Source organism: Vidua macroura, unplaced genomic scaffold (assembly GCF_024509145.1).
Source record: "Vidua macroura isolate BioBank_ID:100142 unplaced genomic scaffold, ASM2450914v1 whyUn_scaffold_107, whole genome shotgun sequence".
In the NCBI taxonomy this organism is placed as follows: domain Eukaryota; kingdom Metazoa; phylum Chordata; class Aves; order Passeriformes; family Viduidae; genus Vidua; species Vidua macroura.
This window is the reverse complement of record NW_026530542.1, coordinates 879,282-899,678: the sequence shown is the minus strand read 5'-3', so window position 1 is coordinate 899,678 and position 20,397 is coordinate 879,282. Positions and strand designations below refer to the sequence as shown.

Here is a 20,397-nt window from a genome sequence, read left to right as displayed (position 1 = left end):
AGACACCGAGTGACCTCCCTGAGGTGTCCCCTGGGGTGTCCAGTCGCGGGTGACCTCCGCGTGTGATGTCCCTCCTCTGGGTGTGGCCCTGGGGTGTCCCCGTGTGACGTCCCCCGTGGGGGGGGTCCCCGGGCGTTGTCCCCCGTGGGGGGGGGGTGTCCCCCTCGGTCTGGGGTGTCCCCGTGGGGGGTGGGGGCGGCAGCTCCGTGCCCATCTATAGCCAAAACATCCCACGCGGGAAAGGGGCGTGTTCCCGCCCTGCCCCGCCCCCCTCATGAATAATTAACACCCTCATTACCGCCGTGACGCAGCCGCGCGGTGACGCCCGAGCGCGCAGGAACGGACGGGAGCGGCCGCCGCCATGGTGGGCACCGGGCACCGGCACCGGGCATCGGCACCGGGAGCGGCCACCGGGACGGGCACCGGGACGGGCACCGGGCCCGGGAGCGGCGGGCGGGGCGGGGGATGCGCGGGCGGGGCGGCGCGGGGGTGTCGGGGCGGGGGTCGCACCGGGGAGAGGTTGGGGCGGGGATGGCGCGGGAGGCACCGGGAGCACCGGGCGGGCACCGAGCGCGGGCGGCCGCTCCATCCGCGGGGGATGGCGCCGCCGGTGCCCGCTGACCGCCGCGCTCTCCCCGCAGTGCGACTTCTCGGAGGAGCAGACCGCGGGTGAGTGACCGGCACCGGGCACCGGGCACCGGGAGCGGAGCCCCCCCAAGCTCGGGGCCCGCCGAAGGGACCCCCCCGGCCCGGCCCCGCCGCCCCCGGCGCTTCCTGCGCGGCCTCGGGCGGGGCCTTTCCCGGGGCAAAGTCCGGCCCGGGCGGGGCCGTTCGTACCGGGGGATGGGGGGCTGCGGGACCGGGGGCTGCCGGAGCGGGGGTGCGGGACCGGGACAGGAACCGGCACAGGAACCGGGACCGGGGGGGTTCGGGCCCCTCCTGCGCAATTTGCCCTTATATGGGCATGGCGCGCGCCGGCCGCGCATTCCTGCGGGGCGGGGCCGGTGGATTCCTGAGCGCTCCCGGTTCCCCGGGACCCGCCGGGCTCCTCCCGGTCCTCCGGGATCCATCGGGCACGGGCAGCATCCCCGAGGGCGGGGGCCCGACCTGCATCCCGGCTGGCGTCGGGTTCCACCGGGAAACCGGATCCCAACGGGAAACCGGATCCTACCGGGGAGCGAAACCCGACCCGCGGCCGGAGAGCGGGGGGGTCTGAAGGGGTTCGGGGTCCCGGGGATGCGGCTCTGGGGTCCCCGAGGTGTTGGGTGGCGGGGGTGGTCCCGGTGTGTCGGGGGTCCCGGAGGTGCTGACGTGGGGGTCCCGGTGTCCCGGGGGATCCCGGCAGTGCTGACTCGGTGGTCCCGGTGCTCTGGGAGTCCCGGCTGTACTAACACGGGGGTCGGGGTGCCCTGGGCGTGCCGGTGCCCCGGTGGTCACGGCTGTTGAGGGAGGTTCCCGGGGTGTTTGGGGTCCCTGCACGACTGACACGGGGTGGGTCCCGGTGGTCCCGGTGCTGCTGTCATGGGGCTCCCGGTGGGTGTGGGGTCCCTGGGTCACTGACCCGGGGGGGTCCCGGTGTCCCTGTGATGACCCGGGGCGGGGCCCCGGTGGCCCCCCATTGACACAGGGGGCGTCCCGGTGTTCCCACACTGACCCGGGAGGTCCCGGTGGTCCCACGCTGACCTGGGGGGTCCCGGTGTTCCCACACTGACCCGGGAGGTCCCAGTGGCCCCGCACTGACCCGGGAGGTCCCGGTGGTCCCACACTGACCGGGGGGGTCCCGGTGGTCCCGCACTGACTGGGGGGTCCCGGTGTTCCCACACTGACCGGGGGGGTCCCGGTGGTCCCACACTGACCCGGGAGGTCCCGGTGGTCCCGCGCTGACCCGGGAGGTCCCGGTGTTCCCGCACTGACTGGGGGGTCCCGGTGGTCCCACACTGACTGGGGGGGTCCCAGTGGTCCTGCACTGAGCCGGGGGGGTCCCGGTGCCCTGGTGTCCCGCACTGACTGGGGGGTCCCGGTGGTCCCACACTGACCTGGGGAGGTCCCGGTGGTCCCGTGCTGACCCGGGGGGCTCCGGCAGAGTTCAAGGAGGCGTTCCAGCTCTTCGACCGCACGGGCGACGGGAAGATCCTGTACAGCCAGTGCGGGGACGTGATGCGGGCGCTGGGCCAGAACCCCACCAACGCCGAGGTCATGAAGGTGCTGGGCAACCCCAAGAGCGATGGTGAGTTGGGGGAGGGATCTCCCCCCTTCCCCACGCCCTCAGGACCCCCAGGACCCCCAGCCACGCTCCCTGTCCCCGCAGAGATGAACGTGAAGACGCTGAGTTTCGAGCAGTTCCTGCCCATGATGCAGACCATCGCCAAGAACAAGGACCAGGGCTGCTTCGAGGACTACGTGGAGGGGCTGAGGGTGTTCGACAAGGAGGGCAACGGCACCGTCATGGGGGCCGAGATCCGCCACGTCCTCGTCACCCTGGGTGAGCCCCCGGCCCCCTCTGCGAGCCCCCAGACCCCTGGGGTCGCCACCAGGAAATGGGAAAGGAGAGGGGGGGTGTGGAGGGCTTGGGGAATGGAGCACCCGAGGTGTGGGATCCTCGGGATTTGGGTGTGGGGTCCTGAGGTGGGGGGGTCTGGGGGGTCCCAGTGGGTTGGGGGTCCTGGAGGTGCTGAGATTGGGGGGGTTCTGGTGCATTGGGGGTCCCAGAGGTGCTGACATTGGGGTGTCCCGGGGTCTTGGTGCACCTGGAGACACTGATGAGGGGGTCCAGGTGCTCTGGGGGTCTCGGTGCTGCTGACACAGGGGGGGGTCTGGGTGCCCTGAGGGTCCTGGAGGTACCTCAGGGGTCCCAAAGGTGCTGCCAGGGTGGGGGTTTAGGTGCCCTGAGGGTCCTGGAGGTACCTCAGGGGTCCCAAAGGTGCTGCCAGGGTGGGGGTTTAGGTGCCCTGAGGGTCCCAGGGGTTCCCCAGCCAGGACCCCCGGAGTGTCCCCCCCAGCCCCCCAGGGTGACACGGATGTCCCACAGGTGAGAAGATGACGGAGGAGGAGGTGGAGCAGCTCGTGGCCGGGCACGAGGACAGCAACGGCTGCATCAACTACGAAGGTGAGGGCTGGGGGTCCCGGGGGGGTCCCGGGGGGGGGTCCCAGGGGGGGTCACCCGCGGTCCCACTCCCTCCCTGACCATCATGTCTCGTTCCTTCCCCCCAGCCTTTGTGCGACACATCTTGTCAGGGTGACGCCGCAGGGGTAACGCCTCCCCCCGCCCCCTCCTCAGTTACTTCCAGTTTTTTTTTTTCCATTCCTTCCTTTTTTTTTCTTCCTGCCCTGGTGTCTTTTTTTTATTTTAATTTTTTTTTTTTCTTTAATGCAAGGAAAAAAAAAAAAAAAAAGGCCGCCTGGTCCTGGTTTGTGCTCTCGCCCCTTGGTGCAGCCCCCCTTGTGCCCCCCAACCCCCGCATGCCCCTCTGCATGGAGCCCCCCCTGCGTGCCAGGGCTGGTTTTGGGGAGGGGGCTGCAGGAGCCCCCCCGCCCACGGGGCTGCCGGGTCCTCCCTGCGCTCTTCAGCCGTTTTGACTTTTGGTTTTCCTGCCTCTCTCCGGGATTTGGGGTGGGGGGGCCGGCAGACCCCTCCTCACCCCCCCCCTTCTCTTCTCTCCACAGAGCTGGTCCGGATGGTGCTGAGCGGCTGAAGACCCCTCCCCATCATTGTGTCCCCCCCCCAAATCATCTTCTGTCCCCTCCTCACTCAAGTTTTGTGCCTTTCCCCTCATTTTCCTGTCACCGCCACCACGTCCCCAAGCCCCCCCTCAGCCCCACCGGCTAAATTATTGCTCCACAGCATCCAATAAATTCTCCGAATGGTCGTTGTGCCCCCCACCTCGTGTGTGTGTCCCCCCCCCACCCCGCCTCCAGACAGACCCAGCACCAGCAGGCCGCTTCTTCCCGCCCCGGGGACTTGGAATTTTTATTTTTATTGGTTTTTTAAAAAAAGAAACAAACGGAAAAAAAAACCCAAAAAAACAAAACAAAACCAAAAAAGGGATGAGGAGGAGGAGGAGGAGGAGGAGGAGCTGGGAGGGGAGGTCGAGGTGGGGTTTTTGGAGTGGGGGGAAATGCCCATGTGCCAGGTGGGATCGGAGCTGTCTCATAAATAACCGGGGGGAGCAGGGGCCCGGCCCCCCCGGGAGACCAACACTTAAATAAAATTTGGGACAATCATAAAAAAATACCAAAGCTGGGGGCGGAGGAGGGCGGGGAGGGGCGGAGGCGACGGCGGGGGGCGTGGGGAGGGTCCTTCGAGGCGCCTTGTGGGGGCGGGAGGGGCCGGGCCGGGGGGGCTGCGGCGTCCGGGGGGGGTCCCGGCCGGGGCTCACTGCGTGGGGGGCACGGGGGTGGCCGTGCTGGGGGTGGGCACGATGGGGTCCGGCGGCAGGGGGGGACCTTGGTCTGCGGGGAGAGAACACACAGAGGGGGCGCGGGGGTCACGGCCGGGCTGGGCGGGGGGGGGCACAGGCGAGCGCCGCCCCTTCCCCTCCCTCCGCGCGACCCCCGCCCGCCCCTCCCCTGCTCCCACACCCCCAAAAATTTCTCACCTGCGAGGAGGCCGGGGTTGGGAAGGAGGCTTCCCTGCACGGCGGCCACGATGGCGGGGCTGTGCGCGGCGGCCGAGCCCCCCGGCAGCGGCGGCAGGGCCAGGCCGGCTGGGTGGGAGTTGGGGGGCAGCCCCCCCACCCCCGGCATGCTGCTGGCCAGGGCCCCATGCAGCGGGAGGGGGGCCGGGTTAGCGGGGAAGGGCTCGCAGGGGGGGTTAGCCATGCTCGGGGGCACGGTGGGCGCGGGCAACCCGAAGGGCAGGGCCGCGGTGGCATTACCGGGCACGGCGGGGTGGCCGCTGCTGCTGCTGCTGCCGCTGCTGCCGCCGCCGAGGGTCCCCGCCAGGCTCTGCGAGGGCGGCGGCTGCTGCCCGGGGAACGGCGCCGGGGCTGCGGGGAGAGCGCCCGTGAGACCCCCACCCTTATTCAGCCATAACTTAAAGCTGGGGCAGGGGGCAGAGCACTGTGAGACCCCCCACCCTAATCCAGGCTCCACTCATGTGGGGGAGAGTGCCCCTGAGACCCCCACCCTAATCCAGGCTCCAGTCTATGTGGGGGATGTGGGGAGAGCACTGTGAGACCCCCACCCTAATCCAGGCACCACTCAATGTGGGGGCAATGGGGAGAGTGCCCCTGAGACCCCCGCCCTTATTCAGCCATCACTTAGAGCTGGGGCAGTGGGGAGAGCACAGGTGAGACCCCTGACCCTTATCCAGGCTCCTCTCAATGTGGGGGAGAGGGGAGAGTACTGTGAGACCCCCACCCTAATCCAGGCTCCACTCAATGTGGGGGAGAGGGGAGAGCACTGTGAGACCCCCACCCCCAAATCCTCAGCACCAGCCCGTCCCTCCCTCAAAATCCCTTTGGAAAACACCGCCCACAGACCCCACTGGTGACACCCCCACCCACCTCAACACTGCCAGACCCCCCCCACTGATCCCCCCCGCACCCCCCAGAGCCCCCGACTGACCGTGCGGGACAGCCGGGGCTCCCGGGGGCGGCGGCGGCTGCGGCGGGGGGGCCCCGGGCAGGGGCTGCCCCACGGGCTCGGCGGGGCCCCACCATGGCGGGGGCGGGCGGTGCGGCCAGCGGGTGGGCGGCGGGGGCCAGGGGGGCACCGGCGGCGGGCAGGGGCTGTGCCCCGGGGGGCAGCGGGGGCTGCTGCTGCTGCTGCTGCTGCTGCAGGTGCTGGAAGTGCTGCTGCCGGGCGCGCATCTCCGCGTACTTGAGCTGCTCCATGTGGAACGCCTGGCGGTCGGCCAGCAGCTGCTGCCGCTGGTATTCCAGCTGGAGGGACAGCAAGGAGGAGTCAGCCGGGCACGCAGGGGTGGGGACAAGCAGCTGCCGGCCTCCCCGCGGGCACTCACGGCCTCGCGCTCGCGGTCCATGATGGTCTCCAGCTCCTCGAAGTGCCGCAGTTTGATCTCCAGCTTCTTCATCTGCGTCTCCACCAGCAGCGCCACCAGGGACTTGATCTTGCGCTCCTCCACGGCCGCCAGGTGCTGCGAGGGGGAAGTGGTGAGGGGTCAGAGCTCACACCTGGAGTGTCCCCACCTGCTCCAAGCGCAGCCCGGAGCCCCGGCCTCACCTTGGCCTTGACGGCGGCGGCGGCCAGCGCGGCGGCGGCGGCCGTGGACAGGTTCCCCTCGCCGATGTCCCGCTCCACCTTGGCCTTGCGCTCGCCCTCGGGCTCCGGGGGCTCCTTGGGCGCCTCGTCGGGCCCCTCCTTCACCTCCTTCTCCTTCTCAGGCTCCCCTGTGGCCAGGTGGGGCCGTGTCAGCAGCGCCGTGGGGGGCTCAGCGTCCCCCCAGCCCCGGCGGGTCCCTCCTCACCTGTGCTGTCACTGTCACCCTTGTCGGGCTCCTTCTCGCCCTCCACCTCCTTCCCCTTGTCCTCCTCCTTCTTGGGGGTTTCCCCGGGCTTCTCCTTGGCCTCCTCCTCGGCGGTGCCATCCCGGGGCTCCTGGGGAAGGACCAGCCCTGTGGGCACCCAAATCCTGCCCTGTTTTTCCCCCCAGACCCCCGGACTCCTTTTACCTTCGCCTCCTTCTTCTCCTCGGCCGGCTGCGCCTCTGCCCGCGCCTCCTCCGCCCCGCTCTCCTCTGGGGACACAAACCCGGGCTCAGACCCCGGTGCCATCCCGCCCCCAGACCCCCGTGAGCCCCTGCCCAGCCCCCTGGCCCCTCTGACCGATGCGCTCGGGCTCGTCCGAGGTGGTGCCGGCGATGCCGCTGCTCTCCAGCCCGAAGGCGGGGTCGGCCTTGCCCGTCACCTTGGCCGCCTCCTCCACCTTGCGCACGTGGGCCTCCACCAGCGCCGTGGGCACCTCCTCCTTCATCTTGGAGAATTCCTCTGCGGGCAGAATTCCTCAGCGGGACCCCCAGAGGGAACCCTGGAGCCCCTCGGAGCCAACCCTGTGTCCCCCAGCCCCGCAAAACCCGGGATGGGGGGATTGGCCCAGCCCCTCCGGGCTCGTCCTGGCTGGCTATGGAATGTTCTGGGCTCATCCCAGGGAGGGCTCATCCCATCCCCCTGGGAGTTGTTGCATGTCCCCAGGGGAATCTCCACAGCACTTGGTCGCCTCCCCATGTTCCTCATCCCTCTCCCCATCAGACTGATCCCAGTTCCCTGTAGGACATCCTATAGGACTCAGCCCTTCGCCCTGTCAGTCTTCCCATTTCCCTATAGGGCTCATCCCCATATTCCGCATCCCATCTCCTGTAGGACTGATCCCATTAGGCTGTAGGACATCCTATAGGGCTCAGCCCTTCTCCCAGCTGAAGTCTTCCCATCTCCCTCTCTCCATAAGACTGATCCCACCCCACTGCAGGATTCCCTACAGAACTCACCCCATCGTCCTACAGGACTTGCCCCTCTTCCTGTAAGACTTGTCCTGTCTCCCTATAGAATCCCCGACAGGACTCATCCCATTCTCTTACAGAACTCCCCATAAAACCCCTCAAAGAGCTCTTTCCATCCTCCTACAGGAATCTTTACAGGACTCATCTCTCTCTCCCCAAAGAACACATTTCTCTTCCTTTAACACTTACTCTATTTCCCTGCAGGACTCCCTCCAGAACTGATCCCATCTTCCTATAGAACCCCCTATAGGATTTGTCCCTCTTCCCGTGAAACTCATCCTGTCTCCCTACAGAACTCCCTGTAGGACTCATCTGTTCTCCTACAGGACTCCCCACAGTCCATCTCTCTCCCCACAGTCCCCTATAGGATTCATTCCTCTTCCCCTCTTCCTATAGGATTAATTCCTCTTCCTACAGGACTCAACCACTTCCCCACAGTCCCTGTGCCTTCTCCCTATAGGATTCATTGCTCTTTTCACAGTCCCTGTCCCCTCTCCCCACACCCCCGTCCCCTCTCACCACAGTCCCTGTCCTGTCTCCCTATAGGATTCATTTCTCTCCCCACATCCCCATCCCCTCTCCCTATAGGATTCATTCCTCTCCCCATAGTCCCCATCCCTTCTCCCCACATCCCTGTCCCCATAGTCCCCATCCCCTCTCCCCCGATCCCCGTTCCCCCGGCCCCCTCCAGCCCCCTGCCCACCCCGTCTCACCCAGAGCCGACTTGGCGGCGGCCGAGGCCACGCGCGGATCCACCACGGAGGCCAGGAAGGCCACGGTGCTCATCACGGGGTTGCCCGACTGGCTGAAGGGGATGGGCTGGTAGGCCAGGGGCCCCAGCGAGGCCTCCGAGTCCTCCAGGTAGGGATCCTCGATGGGCAGGCGCAGGAAGTGCAGGATGCACTCGTCCTGCGTGCGGCTGCCCACGTGCTCCGACACCTTGTTCCAGTCGTCCTTGTACATCTCCAGGGCCTGTGGGGGGGTGACAGGGGTCAGTGGGGTCTGGCAGCCCTGTCCCCACATCCCCTGCCCCCATATCCCCTGTCCCTATATCCCCTGCCCCCACATCCCCTGTCCCTATATGCCCCGTCCCCACATCCCTGTCCCCATTTCCCTGTTCCCATGTCCCTTGTCCCCACATCCCCTGTCCCCACATACCTGTCTCCATTTCCCTGTCCCTGCATCTCCTGCTGTCCCCATTTCCCTGTCCCCACATCCCCTGCTGTCCCCACGTCCCCCGCCCCCATTTCCCTGTTCCCATGTCCCCTCAGGTCCCCACATCCCTGTCTCCATTTTCCTGTCCCCACATCCCCTACTGTCCCCACGTCCCCTCAGGTCCCCACATCCCTGTCTCCATTTCCCTGTCCCCACATCCCCTGCTGTCCCCATTTTCCTGTCCCCACATCCCCTACTGTCCCCACGTCCCCTCAGGTCCCCACATCCCTGTCTCCATTTCCCTGTCCCCACATCCCCTACTGTCCCCACGTCCCCTCGGGTCCCCACGCACCTCCAGCAGCAGCAGCGTCTCCTGCTCCGTCCACTCCCGAGTGGCGCTGGCGGCGGCTTTGCTCTGCGGGGGGAAATCGGGGGTGAGGGGCGGCGGGCGGGGGTCCGGGGCCGGGCCCGGGGGGTGCCCACCTTGGAGGGGACGTTCTTCTTGGTGTACATGTCGGTGCGGAGCCCGAAGTTCTGCATGTCCGCCGGCTTCTCCTTGCCCTTGTCCGGGAAGTTCAGCATCTGCTGCGAGGCCGAGGTGGGCTGCTGCTGGGGGGGAGAGGGGACACGCTGGGCCGGGCCCGCGGGGCAGGACATCGGCGTGTCCCCTCCTCCCCGCTGTCCCGGAGAAGCCTTCGTGTCACGGCGTCCCCATCACGGTGTCCCCATCACGGTGTCCCCATCACGGTGTCCCCGCCGCGTCCCTGCTCCCCGGGGCAGGGCGGCATGCGAGGGGGAGGAGGGAAGGAGCCTTCCTCGGCCAGCGGCGGGGGGCACGGACCCCCAAGGAGCCGCCTACCAGCTCCGGCTTGCCCTTCACCGTCTCGCTGACCAGCTCCTCCATCTCTTTGCTCTTGCGGCCCGTCTTGGCGTCGCCGTCGCTCTGCCGGCCCTGAGGCACGGATCGAAGCTGTGCATCCCCCACCCCCCGCCCCACCCCGCGCCCGGCCCCCGCGGGGACCGGGGGGCGGCAGGGGGGGGTCGCGGCTGGGCGGGGCGGCCGCCCCCGGCACCCACCTGGGGCGTCTTGGGCTGCAGCGGCACCAGCCCCGAGGGCGTGTCGGCCAGCACGTGGAAGTGCGAGGTGGGCGGGGGGCCCATGGGGGTGGGCCGGCTCTCGGCGTCCACCTGGTAGTTGATGAGACCCCACTGCTCCAGGAAGGCGTGGACCCTGCGGAGAGCCGGGGTGGCACGGTGTGACACTGACCAGCCCTGTGCCATGGCACTGGAGCGCCACCAGTGCCAGGGTGACAAGTGACCACAGTGTTCCACCGGTATTGGACATCCACCAGTGCCAGGGTGACACTGACCACCCCTGTGCCACCAGTATTGGACACTCACCAGTGACAGGGTGACACTGACCACCCTGTGCCACAGCACTGGACACCCACCAGTGCCAGGGTGACAAGTGACCACAGTGTTCCACCGGTGTTGGACAGCCACCACTGCCAGGGTGCCAACTGACCACACTATGCCACAGCACTGGACAGCCACCAGTGCCAGGGTGACACTGACCAGTCCTGTGCCACCAGTATTGGACACTCACCAGTGCCAGGGTGACATCTGACCACCCTGTGCCACAGCACTGGACAGCCACCAGTGCCAGGGTGACAAGTGACCACCCTGTGCCACAGCACTGGACACTCACCAGTGCCAGGGTGACAAGTGACCACAGTGTTCCACCGGTATTGGACATCCACCAGTGCCAGGGTGACACTGACCAGTCCTGTGCCACAGCACTGGACACTCACCAGTGCCAGGGTGACATCTGACCACCCCTGTGCCACCAGTATTGGACACTCACCAGTGCCAGGGTGCCAACTGACCACCCCTGTGCCACCAGTATTGGACACTCACCAGTGCCAGGGTGACATCTGACCACCCTGTGCCAGTGGCAGGAGGGTCAGAGCCTGCCAGACCCAGCATGGGCAGCGCAGCGTGACACTGACCACCCCTTTGCCACGGTACTGGACACTCACCAGTGCCAGGGTGACAACTGACCACCCCTGTGCCACCAGTATTGGACACTCACCAGTGCCAGGGTGACAACTGACCACCCTGTGCCATGGCACTGGACACCCACCAGTGCCAGGGTGCCACACCTTTGGTGTGGACCCCCCACTGCCACTGGCACTAGATTCCTGCCACCCCCATGGTGCCAAAATGATCCCCCTGCCCCAGTGGCACTGGATCCCTGCCACACCTGGGGTGTCACACTGACCCCCTGCCACCTCCAGGGTGCCAAACCAAGCCCTCAGCTCCACTGGTGCCAGATTCTTGCTGGTGACAGATGCCACACCAATCCCCCTGCCCTGGCACCACCACCAGGGTGCCACAGCAATGCCACCACCCTGCTGGCACCAGACCCTCACCAACCCTGTGGTGCCACGATGACCCTCCAGCAGCACTCAGGAGCCACGCTGACCTTCTGCCAGCACCAGGGTGCCACACTGACCACTCACCACACTGACCCCCTGCCAACCCTGGGGTGCCACACTGACCACTCACCACACTGACCCCCTGCCAACCCTGGGGTGCCACACTGACCACTCACCACACTGACCCCCTGCCAACCCTGGAGTGCCACACTGACCACTCAGCACCAGGGTGCCACACTGACCACTCAGCAGTGTGCCACGCTGACCCCCTGCTGACCCTGGAGTGCCATGCTGACCCTCCAGCAGCACTGGGGTGCCATGCTGACCCCCTGCCAACCCCTGAGTGCCAGACTGACCACTCAGCACAGTGCCACGCTGACCCTCCAGCAGCACTGGGGTGCCACACTGACCCCCTGCCAACCCCGGGGTGCCACGCTGACTCCCAGCCCCACCAGCACCAGCCCCCTGTCAGGACTGGAGCGCCAAACCAACCCCCAAAACACCACGAGCATGCACCACTGGCAGCATGCGGGTACCAAACCAACCCCCAGAACACCAGGAGCACCAAACCCCTGGCAGCACCAGGGTGCCACCCCAGCCCCCAGCCGGACCCACCGCATGATGGCACAGACGTCCCCGGCCAGGTTGCGCCGGCAGGCCGTGGAGGTCAGGTACTCCTGCGGGTTCAGCCGGTACGTGTCGATCATGAAGTTCCGGTAGGCCAGGTAGCTGTGGGGGGCACGGGGGGGGCTCAGCGCCGGGCACGGCCCCGGGGGGGCTGCGGGCAGGCGGGGAGAGGGGGTTTGGCCTCACATTTCGGGGGTCTTGGATTTGTTTTTGCCGTTGAAGAACTCGGGCAGGGCGCGGCGCTCGATGGCGTGGACGCTGCGGGAGGAGAGGCTCGGGGAGGGCTCCGGGAGCAGCCTCCTCATCCTCAGGTGATGAAGGGCGGCTCGGGACCCCCCGGCCGTGCTGGCTGTACCTGTTGTAGTCGAACCAGGCGGCGTAGCTGGGGATGATGATGTGGTGGGTCTGCTCTGTCACGTTGTCCTCGTGCAGGTCGGGGTTCTTGGCCTGCTCCCCTTTGCTGCCGGTGCCGTTCTCCTCCTCGTCCTGCCCCACAGAGCAGCACCCCATGGGCAAAGGGAGCCCCTTCAGCGCCCTTCATCATCCTCACCCACAGCAGGATGAGACCAAGGGCCCCGGCTGCAGCCCCAGGGGTGAGGGGAAGGGCAGAAAAGAGCAGTTTTGTACCCAAAAGAGGGACAAGGAATGACAGAGAACCAGGTGATCATCGAGCAACGGTGCCCCCCGTGCTGGGAACACCTTCCCCAGGCTCACCTTGCCAGCTGTCTCCATGCTCTCATCTTCCTGCTCATCTGGAAGGGAGGACAGGGGTGGGTTTGGGCACTGCCAGGCCGGGGGTCCCAGGGCTCTGCTGTGGCTCCTCAGACTCACCCAGGTCTGTCATGGTGCCCCCCTTGACGGGCGCTGACTCCGAGTCCTTCTTGGTGTTGACTGTGGGGGGAAAGTGGTGCTGAGCACCCCGGGGACCCCTCCCACACTGCTGGGGACCCCAGGGGGTGGCTGCTGCCCCCGACACCGACCTGTTTTGGGCAGAGTGACCTCCTCCACGTTGGGGACAGGTGAGGGCTCGTCCATGTCCTTGGTCAGGTCCTCCTGCTCCTCCTCGCGGTGCCCACGCTTGGATTTGTTATAGGGGGTAGAGGGTCTGCCAAAGGAGAGACCCCCCCGTCACTACTGATTCTCAGGGCTGAACTCCCCCACCCCCAGACCCCCCAAACCCCCCCAGCTCACCCCTTCTTCGCGTTCTTCTTCTTGGCCTCGGGGGTGGGCGAGGGCGAGGGCGAGCGCTTCCTCTTCTTGTAGTTGCCCCCCTTCTTGTCCCGCCGGTCCGAGTCGGGGCTGTTCACCTGGGGGAGCACCGTGGGGGTCCAGCTGAGCACGGTGAGACCCCCAGGACCCCTCCCCGAGGGGCTCTGAGCTGGCTCTGACCTCGTCTGTCAGTGTCTTGGCCGAGATCTTCTTCCTGCGGGTGACGGGGCTCTTCTCGTCCGTCACCTCGTAATCCTCCTCGTTCATCCACTCGTTGAAGGTGTCCGTGTCCAGGATCCACTTGGCGTGGACCTGCCGGGCAGGGGAGCGGCTGGGTCAGGCCAGGGAGGGGGGCTCCAGCTGCCCCCCCAAACCTGGAGGTCCCCCCGGTACCTTCCGGGGCTTCTCCGGTGTCGGGGGATCCTCCACGGACGCCTCGATCTCGCTGGCCGGGATCCAGGTGTCATAGCTGGGGGAAGAGTGGGATAGGATCAGAGTGGCACCCACAGCGGTCTGGGGGGGGTCTGGGGTCCCCGAAATCTTCATCCCCCCCTTTACCTGTCGGGGTAGTACCCCCAGTGCAGCAGCACCTGCTTGTCGCGCTTCATGACGGGCCGGACCCACTCCTCTGAGGGACACACGGAGGGGCCAGGCTGAGCATGGATCCTCCAGCCCCCCATGGCCCCCCAAAAACCCCCCTTCCGCACCCACCTTCCTCTGGATCTCCCAGAGCCCCCTGTGACTCCTCAAAACCCCCCTCCACCCACCTTATGCCCCCCCCCCGGAGCCCCCCACGACCCCCCAAAAACCCCCCTTCCGTACCCACCTTCCTCTGGATCTCCCAGAGCCCACCATGACCCCGCAAACCCCCCTTGAGCATCCACCTTCCTCTGCCCCCCCTGAGCCACCTGTGACCCCCCAAACTCCCCTCCAGCACCCACCTTCCTCTGGATCCCCCAGAGCCCCCCAAGCCCCCCTCCAGCACCCACCTTCCTCCAGGTTCCCGGGCACGGGGCAGACGATGTGCGACGCGTTGCTCTTGTCCTCGGTCACGGTGCCCTGTGACAGCCAGGGGATGAATCCAGGGTTAATATTGGGGTGAGGCCTTGGATGAGCCCCCCCACCCGTGCCCCCCACCCTGGCACTGCCACCCACCTGGTGCCTCTTGACGATGTCCTTGAGCTTTCCCAGCAGTTTGGGCTCGATCTCCTGGTGCAGGAAGATGTTGGGCCGAGCCAGGCAGTTGTTCTGGGGAGGGAGGGGGAGAGCAGAGCTGTGAGCTGAGGAGGGGGGACACGGTGGGGGGGTCCCGGGGTGGGGGCTGTGGGCTCTTACCTGCACCAGGGATTTCTCGATGGTCATGAACATCTCCACGTTGCGGTCCATGCGCGAGGGATTCTGGAAATCGAAACGCCGCCTTATTGGAAGAAAAGAGCGACTCTCATGAAAGCCACAGCTCAGGTCTCCTCGTCAGCACCCGAAATTTGGGGAGGGGGAGGGAGTAGGACACGTGCCTGGACCCCATCAGGGTCCACAGTGACAGAGGGGGACACGTCCCAGCGCCTGTTTGCTCTGGAGGTGACAGTCCCACATCCACCCCACCCTGGGAACCCCCGGCCAAGGCCACCCCTGGAGGGGACCCCCACCCCTGCCCCCCCCAGGACCCCCACCCCGATGGGTGCAGGTGGGTGCTCACCATCCTTGGTCGCTCTTGAATTTATAGGCGGCTGCCAGGATGTGGCACAGGGCTCCCCCCGCCTTGAAATCCAGGAAGCATTTGATCTGCAACGGGAGAGGGGTCAGGGGGACAGGGACACCGCCCTGCTGGGGGGACATCTCCTCCTCGGGGTGACATCCCCGTGCCTGGGTGCCATCCCTTTGTTAGGGTGCCATCCCCATGTCTGGGTGACTTCTCCATGTCTGGGTGACATCCCCTTGTTGGGGTGACATCCCCATGTTTAGGTGCCAGCCCCTTGTCTGGGTGCCATGCCCACATTTAGGTGCCATTCCCTTGTCTGAGTGACATCCTCTTGTTGGGGTGACATCCCCTCACAGGGTGCCATCCCCATGTTAAGGTGACATCCCGTATCTGAGTGACACCCTCTCACAGGGTGCCATCCCTGTCTCTGGGTGCCATCCCCATGTCTGGGTGCCATCCCTGTCTCTGGGTGCCATCCCCGTCTCTGGGTGCCATCCCCATGTCTGGGTGCCATCCCATCATCAGGTGCCACTCCCTTGTCAGGGTCCCCCATCCCCAGGTGTGGGTGTCACCCCCTTGCCAGGCTGTGATTCCCATCTCTGGGTGACATCCCCATCAGGGTGACATCCCTTTGTCAGGGTGATGTCCCCTCACTGGGGTGCCATCCCCTCTCCCAGGTGCCCCCTCCTTGGGCTCTGTCTCCAAGCTGGGATGGGGTCCCTGCAGTGTTGTAGCACTGTCCCCAGTTGGGGACATGCCCCTGTGTGGGGACATTATCCCCAGGTCCTTTGGGGGTTGTTCTGGGGTCCTTGGGGCAGTGTCCCCTGGTCCTTGGGATTCTGTCCCTGTGTGGGGACATTGTCCCCAGGTCCTTTGGGGGTTGTCCCAGGGCCCTTGGGGCAGTGTCCCCTGGTTGAGGCCCTGTCCCAGATTTGGGGTGTCCCCTTTTGGGACAATGCTCCTGGCAGGGCGCTGTTCTTGCCGTGCTCTGTCCCTATGTGGGGACATTGTCCCCTGGTTCTTGGGGACAGTGGTGTCCCAGGGTCCCCGGCACTGTCCCCAGCACTCCAGGCCGTGTCCCTGACCTGCCACTGTCACTGTCACTGGCTGCTGTCCATGGTCAGCTGCTGTCCCCGAGCCACCCGAATGCAGAACGGTGTCACCAGGGCCATGTCCCTGAGGCTTTGGGTGCTGTCCCTGCTCAGGGTCGTGTCCCCCCTTCACTGGGGCTGTCCCCAGGTATTGGGGTGCTGTCCCTGCTCGGAGCTTTGTCCCCAGGTCTTTGGGAACACATCCCCAGGGCTGTCCCCCTGTCTCTGGGGCACAGTCCCTGCTCAGGACCCTGTCCCTGGTCATCACTGTCCTTGTCCCCTTTTCACTGGGGCTCTGCCCCAAGGTTTGGGGTGCTGGTTCTGCATTTTTGGGATGCTGTCCCCATTCAGGCCTTGTCCCCACCTCACTGGGACCCTGTCCCTGGGTGCTGTCCCCAAGTACTGGGGCTCTGTTCCTGAGTACTCAGATGCTGTCCCTGGGTATTGGGGTGCTGTCCCCACTCAGGGCCTGTCCCCTGTTCTCTGGGGCCTTTTTGGGGGGCTCTGGGGCCTCGTTCCCACTCAGCTTTGTCCCCAGGTTTTTGGGGTGCTGTCTGTGGGTCACTGGGGCCTCACCCCAGGGTCATTGGGGTCTGTCCCCAGGCCTTTAGGGCACGGTCCCTGCTCATCAGGGTCAAAAAAATCCCTGGGTCCCCAAATCCCTGGGGTCCCCAAATCGCTGGGGCTCTGTCCCTGGGTACTGGGGTGCTGTCCCCAGGTCTTTGGGCTCTGTCCCTGGGTACTGGGGTGCTGTCCCCAGGTCTCTGGGCTCTGTCCCTGGGTACTGGGGTGCTGTCCCCAGGTCTCTGGGCTCTGTCCCTGGGTACTGGGGTGCTGTCCCCAGGTCTTTGGGCTCTGTCCCTGGGTACTGGGGTGCTGTCCCCGAGTCTTTGGGCTCTGTCCCTGCTCAGGGTCTTGTCCCTGCTCAGCAGGGCCCTGTCCCCAGGCACCAGGGCTCTGTCCCTGGGCACTGAGGGGACATCCTGAGTACTGGGATGCCTTCCCTGGATATTGGGGTGCTGTCCCCAATCAGGGCTTTGTCCCCTCTTCTTTTGGGCTCCTCCCTGGGTCCCTCCAGGACCCCATCCCAGGGCCATCCCCGCACCTTCGGGGCACCATCCCCGCTCAGAGCCGTGTCCCTGCCCACCAGGGCCATGTCCCCAGCTCTGAGGGATGCTGTCCCCAGGTCTCTGAGGCGCTCTCCCCAGTCTGGGCTTTGTCCCCCGTTCTTCGGGGCTCTTCCCCAGCTCAGCCCGGGGCCACGAGGATCCATCCCCGCACCTCCGGGGCACTGTCCCTGCTCTGAGCCTTGTCCCCAGGTCCCCGCGTGTCCCCCACACGCCCCGAGGGGGCCCGGCCGCGGTGTCCCCGCGTCCCCCCGCGTCCCCCCGCGGCTCTCACCGGCAGCTTGGTGAGGGGCGCGTTGCTGACGTGCTTCCCGAACACCTCCTCCTGGAACTGCAGCAGCTGCACCACCAGGCTCGACAGCGACTTGTTGGTGGGGGGCTCGGCCTGGATGTACTGCGGGGCCGGGGGCTCAGCGCGGCCGCCGGGGCCGCTGAGGGGAGGGGGGGGCGCGATGGCGGCGGCGGCGCCGTGACAGGCCGGGCCCGGCGGGGCGGAGGGGGCGGCGGCGGCGGCGGCCCCGCGGTTCCGCGGACCTACCTTCTTGTAGTTCTTGCCGAGCCAGAGCCGCACGTTGTCGAACTGGCTGACGGTGTCCGAGGCCTCGTAGTACTTGACGTTGGGGCCGCCGTCCTTCTTCCGCACCGCCATCTTGAGCGGGCCGGGCCGCGCCGCCGCCTCCGCCCGCCACTGCCGCCCCCTGCCGGCCCCGCGCCGCCACTGCCGCGCCCGCCGCCGCCGCCGCCGCCTCCGGTCGCTGTCCCCGTTCCCGGTCGCTGTCCCCGATCCCGGTGTCCCCGATCCCGGTCGCTGTCCCCGCCGGTCGCTGTTACAGCCCCGCCGCCTCCTTTGGTGCTCTCCCGTTCCCGCACTGCCGCTCCCGCCGCCCCCGCTGCCGCCCCCTGGCGGTGCCGCTCCCGCACTGCCGCTCCCGCCCGGTGTTGCCGGTCCCGGTCGCTGGTCCCGCTCCCGCCCGGTGTTTCCGGTCCCGGTCGCAGTTCTGGCTCCCGCACACCGCTACCCTCGATCGTTGTTCCCGACGCCGATCGCTATTCCCGGCCCCTCCGCCCCCGTTCTACCGCCCGCCACCGGTCCCGCCGCGCCCGCCACCGCCTCCTGCTGGTCCCGCTCCCGCCGTTCCCGCTGTCCCCCGGGCGCTGTTCCCGGTCCCGGGCGCTGTTCTGGGCTCCGGGCGCTGTTCCGGGCCCCGAGCCCCCGCTCTACCGCCCGTTGTTGGTCCCGCTGCCCCCGGGCGCCGTTCCCGGCCCCGCCGCCCGCAAGCGCGACAAGAGAGGCACGACAAGGAGAAATGGGTTAAAATCCCAGGAGATTGGGTTTAGACGGGATATTGGGAGGAAATTCCTCCCCGGGAGGGTGGGGAGGGGTTGGAATGGATTTCCCAGGACAGCCGTGGCTGCCCCATCCCTGGAAGTGTTCCAGGCCGGGTTGGATGGGGTTTGGAGCAGCCCGGGATAGCGGGAGGCGTCCCTGCCCAGGGCAGGGGGTGGGAAGGGATGAGCCCCGGCGGGAGCCCCGGAACGGCACCGGGCACCGGACACCGAGCATCAAGCACCGGGCTCCGAGCACCGGGCACTGAGCACCAGGCCGGGCACCGAGCGCCGGGCAGCGGGCACCAAGCCGGGCACCGGGCATTGAGCGCCAAGCCGGGCAGCGAGCACCGGACACCGAGCACTGGGCACTGAGCACCAGGCCGGGCACCGAGCGCCGGGCACCGGGCATTGAGCGCCAAGCCGGGAACCAAGCACCGGGCACCGGGCTCCGAGCACCGGGCACCGAGCGGGGCGAGGCCGGGAGCGGCGGTGGGGCCGGGTCTATACGGAGCGCGGCGAACGGAGGCGCGAGAGTCACGGTGGCCGAGTGGTTAAGGCGTTGGACTCGAAATCCAATGGGGTTTCCCCGCACAGGTTCGAATCCTGTCCGTGACGCCACGCTCACTTTTGCTGGTGGGGGACACACGTGGGAGCTGCCCCGGTACCGGCCAGCGCACGCTGCCCCTCCGGTACCGGCTCTTTTAACGGCGGGAGCATCACGGAGCCTCGCGCCCGTCGGTAGTAGCTCCTTTAACGGCGGGAACAGCGGGGAAGACACACCCTCAGCCTCCGGTACCGGCGCCTTTAACGGCGGGAAAACCACCGATCGCCCAAGCCCCGGTACCGGCTCTTTTAAAGGCGGGAACAACGGGGACCCCCTCACAGGTCCTGGCTCTTCTAACGGGGGGAACCGTTGGGATCCTCCCTCGGTTACCGGCTCTTAACGGCGGCAGCAGCGGGAAAAACACGTGCTCTCCCCTCCGGTACCGGCTCCTTTAACGGCGGGAGGATCGGAGAGTCCCCAAGCTCGGTACCGGCTCTTTAAGGGGTGGGAACAATGGGGAACCCCCTCTAATCCCGGCTCATTTAGGGGTGGGAGCAACAGGGACCCCCCCAAGTCCCAGCTCTTTTTGGGGTGGGGACCCCCTGCTACAGTACCGGCTCTTTTTGGGGTGGGACAAACAGGGACCCCCTCTCTGATCCTGGATTTTTTAAGGGCAGGAAAAGCAGGGACCCCACTCTGGTCCCAGTCTCTTTTAGGGGTGGGGACCCCCCAGTCCCAGTCTCAGCTCTTTTTGGGGTGGGGACCCCCCAGTCCTGGCCCCAGCTCTTTTTGGGGTGGGAACAGTGGGGACCCCCACTTTATTCTCTGATCTTTTTAAGGGCAGGAGAAGTGGGGACCCCACTCTGGTCCCGGCTCTTTTAAGGGTGGGAACAAGGGGGACAGGTTCATCCTTTTTGGGGAGCACATCCGGGGGGCTTCAGGGCAGGGGGAACCCCCGGGACCCTCAGCCACCCCCATTCCCTCCCAGGAGTGACATTTATTGACCCCCAGATGCCCCCAGGGTGGGGGAGAACAGCCCCAAAGCCACCCATTTTTACCCCAAGACTGAGCCCCCCAACACGGGGAGGGGTTTGGGGTGCAGGAGGAGGCCCCCAAAGCGGGGATAAAGCAACCAGAATTCTGTTTATTGATCACTTCAATCCCTGCCTCCCGCCGGATCTGCCGGGACCGACACCGGAGGAGAAACAATGGTAAAAAATAACCAAAATAAATGCAAATAAATTAAATTCCCAACGAGTCCCACGGACCCAGGCCAGAGGTGCCTGCCCACGGTACTTGGAAAATCAAATAAAAAGGGGGAGTAAAAATGAGAAAAGGTCAAAAAAAAATTAAAGTACAAAAAAAAAAAAAAAAAAAAACAAACCAAAAAAAAACAGAACCACAATCACGAGTGTCTGGAAAAGTAACACCAAGGGTGGAGAAAGCAGAGCCAAACACGGACTGGGAGGAGGTGGGAGATGCCCGGGGGGGATCCGGCTGCTCCCGGGGCCAGGGAACGGGGCATGCACAAAGCGAGGGGGACAGGAGGGTCCCCAAGGCCAAGGACCCCTCACTCCAGGGTTGGTGACACCAGCAGTGCCCACTGGGGGACACCAAGCCAGGTGGAAATTCCAGAGGGGGCGAGGAGACGGGCAGCAGGGCCGGGATTTGGGGGACCCCCGAGGGGTCTGGCAGTGCGTGGAGCCCCCGCTCCCCCTCTCCT

General features: G+C 66.4%; 2 protein-coding genes and 1 non-coding gene across 4 annotated transcripts; 2 read left to right on the top strand and 1 right to left on the bottom strand.

The window, feature by feature from the left end:
• The first annotated feature begins 284 nt into the window (after nt 1-284).
• MYL6 (myosin light chain 6) lies at nt 285-3,866 on the top strand. Of its 2 annotated transcripts, XM_054004681.1 has the most exons (7): nt 285-364; nt 642-669; nt 2,084-2,227; nt 2,309-2,482; nt 3,029-3,106; nt 3,211-3,249; nt 3,664-3,866. In XM_054004681.1, the coding sequence occupies exons 1-6, from the start codon at nt 362-364 to the stop codon at nt 3,237-3,239; spliced, it is 456 nt and encodes a 151-aa protein (XP_053860656.1). In that variant the 5' UTR covers nt 285-361; the 3' UTR covers nt 3,240-3,249; nt 3,664-3,866. The 2 variants fall into 2 exon arrangements, with proteins under 2 accessions (XP_053860656.1, XP_053860657.1); XM_054004682.1 differs by lacking the exon at nt 3,211-3,249.
• Nucleotides 3,867-4,781: 915 nt separating this feature from the next.
• On the bottom strand, nt 4,782-17,470 carry SMARCC2 (SWI/SNF related, matrix associated, actin dependent regulator of chromatin subfamily c member 2). The gene is made up of 28 exons (XM_054004676.1): nt 17,340-17,470; nt 17,076-17,195; nt 14,581-14,666; nt 14,220-14,301; nt 14,040-14,132; nt 13,874-13,943; nt 13,443-13,512; nt 13,278-13,353; nt 13,065-13,196; nt 12,867-12,982; nt 12,656-12,780; nt 12,507-12,566; nt 12,390-12,427; nt 12,031-12,161; nt 11,862-11,933; nt 11,664-11,777; nt 9,688-9,841; nt 9,470-9,562; nt 9,094-9,219; nt 8,963-9,025; nt 8,169-8,427; nt 6,785-6,946; nt 6,632-6,696; nt 6,428-6,557; nt 6,184-6,350; nt 5,963-6,097; nt 5,566-5,882; nt 4,782-4,985 (listed from the first exon to the last, which is right to left on the bottom strand). Exons 1-28 carry the CDS (start codon nt 17,448-17,450, stop codon nt 4,871-4,873), a joined length of 3,282 nt encoding a protein of 1,093 aa, XP_053860651.1. The 5' UTR covers nt 17,451-17,470; the 3' UTR covers nt 4,782-4,870.
• Nucleotides 17,471-18,663: 1,193 nt separating this feature from the next.
• TRNAS-CGA (transfer RNA serine (anticodon CGA)) lies at nt 18,664-18,745 on the top strand. Its single transcript has one exon. It is a non-coding gene; the product is annotated as a tRNA-Ser (tRNA).
• The last annotated feature ends 1,652 nt before the right edge of the window (nt 18,746-20,397 follow it).

Excerpts from the sequence above, each read along its gene's own strand:
- MYL6 (XM_054004682.1), top strand. Across the intron at positions 2,228-2,308 it reads GGGCAACCCCAAGAGCGATG|AGATGAACGTGAAGACGCTG; the intron begins GTGAGTTGGGGG and ends CTGTCCCCGCAG. Across the intron at positions 2,483-3,028 it reads CCACGTCCTCGTCACCCTGG|GTGAGAAGATGACGGAGGAG; the intron begins GTGAGCCCCCGG and ends GATGTCCCACAG.
- SMARCC2 (XM_054004676.1), bottom strand. The coding sequence starts at position 17,450 with ATGGCGGTGCGGAAGAAGGACGGCGGCCCCAACGTCAAGTACTACGAG. Across the intron at positions 17,196-17,339 it reads TCGGCAAGAACTACAAGAAG|TACATCCAGGCCGAGCCCCC; the intron begins GTAGGTCCGCGG and ends CCGGCCCCGCAG. Across the intron at positions 13,354-13,442 it reads TGGGGGTACTACCCCGACAG|CTATGACACCTGGATCCCGG; the intron begins GTAAAGGGGGGG and ends CTCTTCCCCCAG.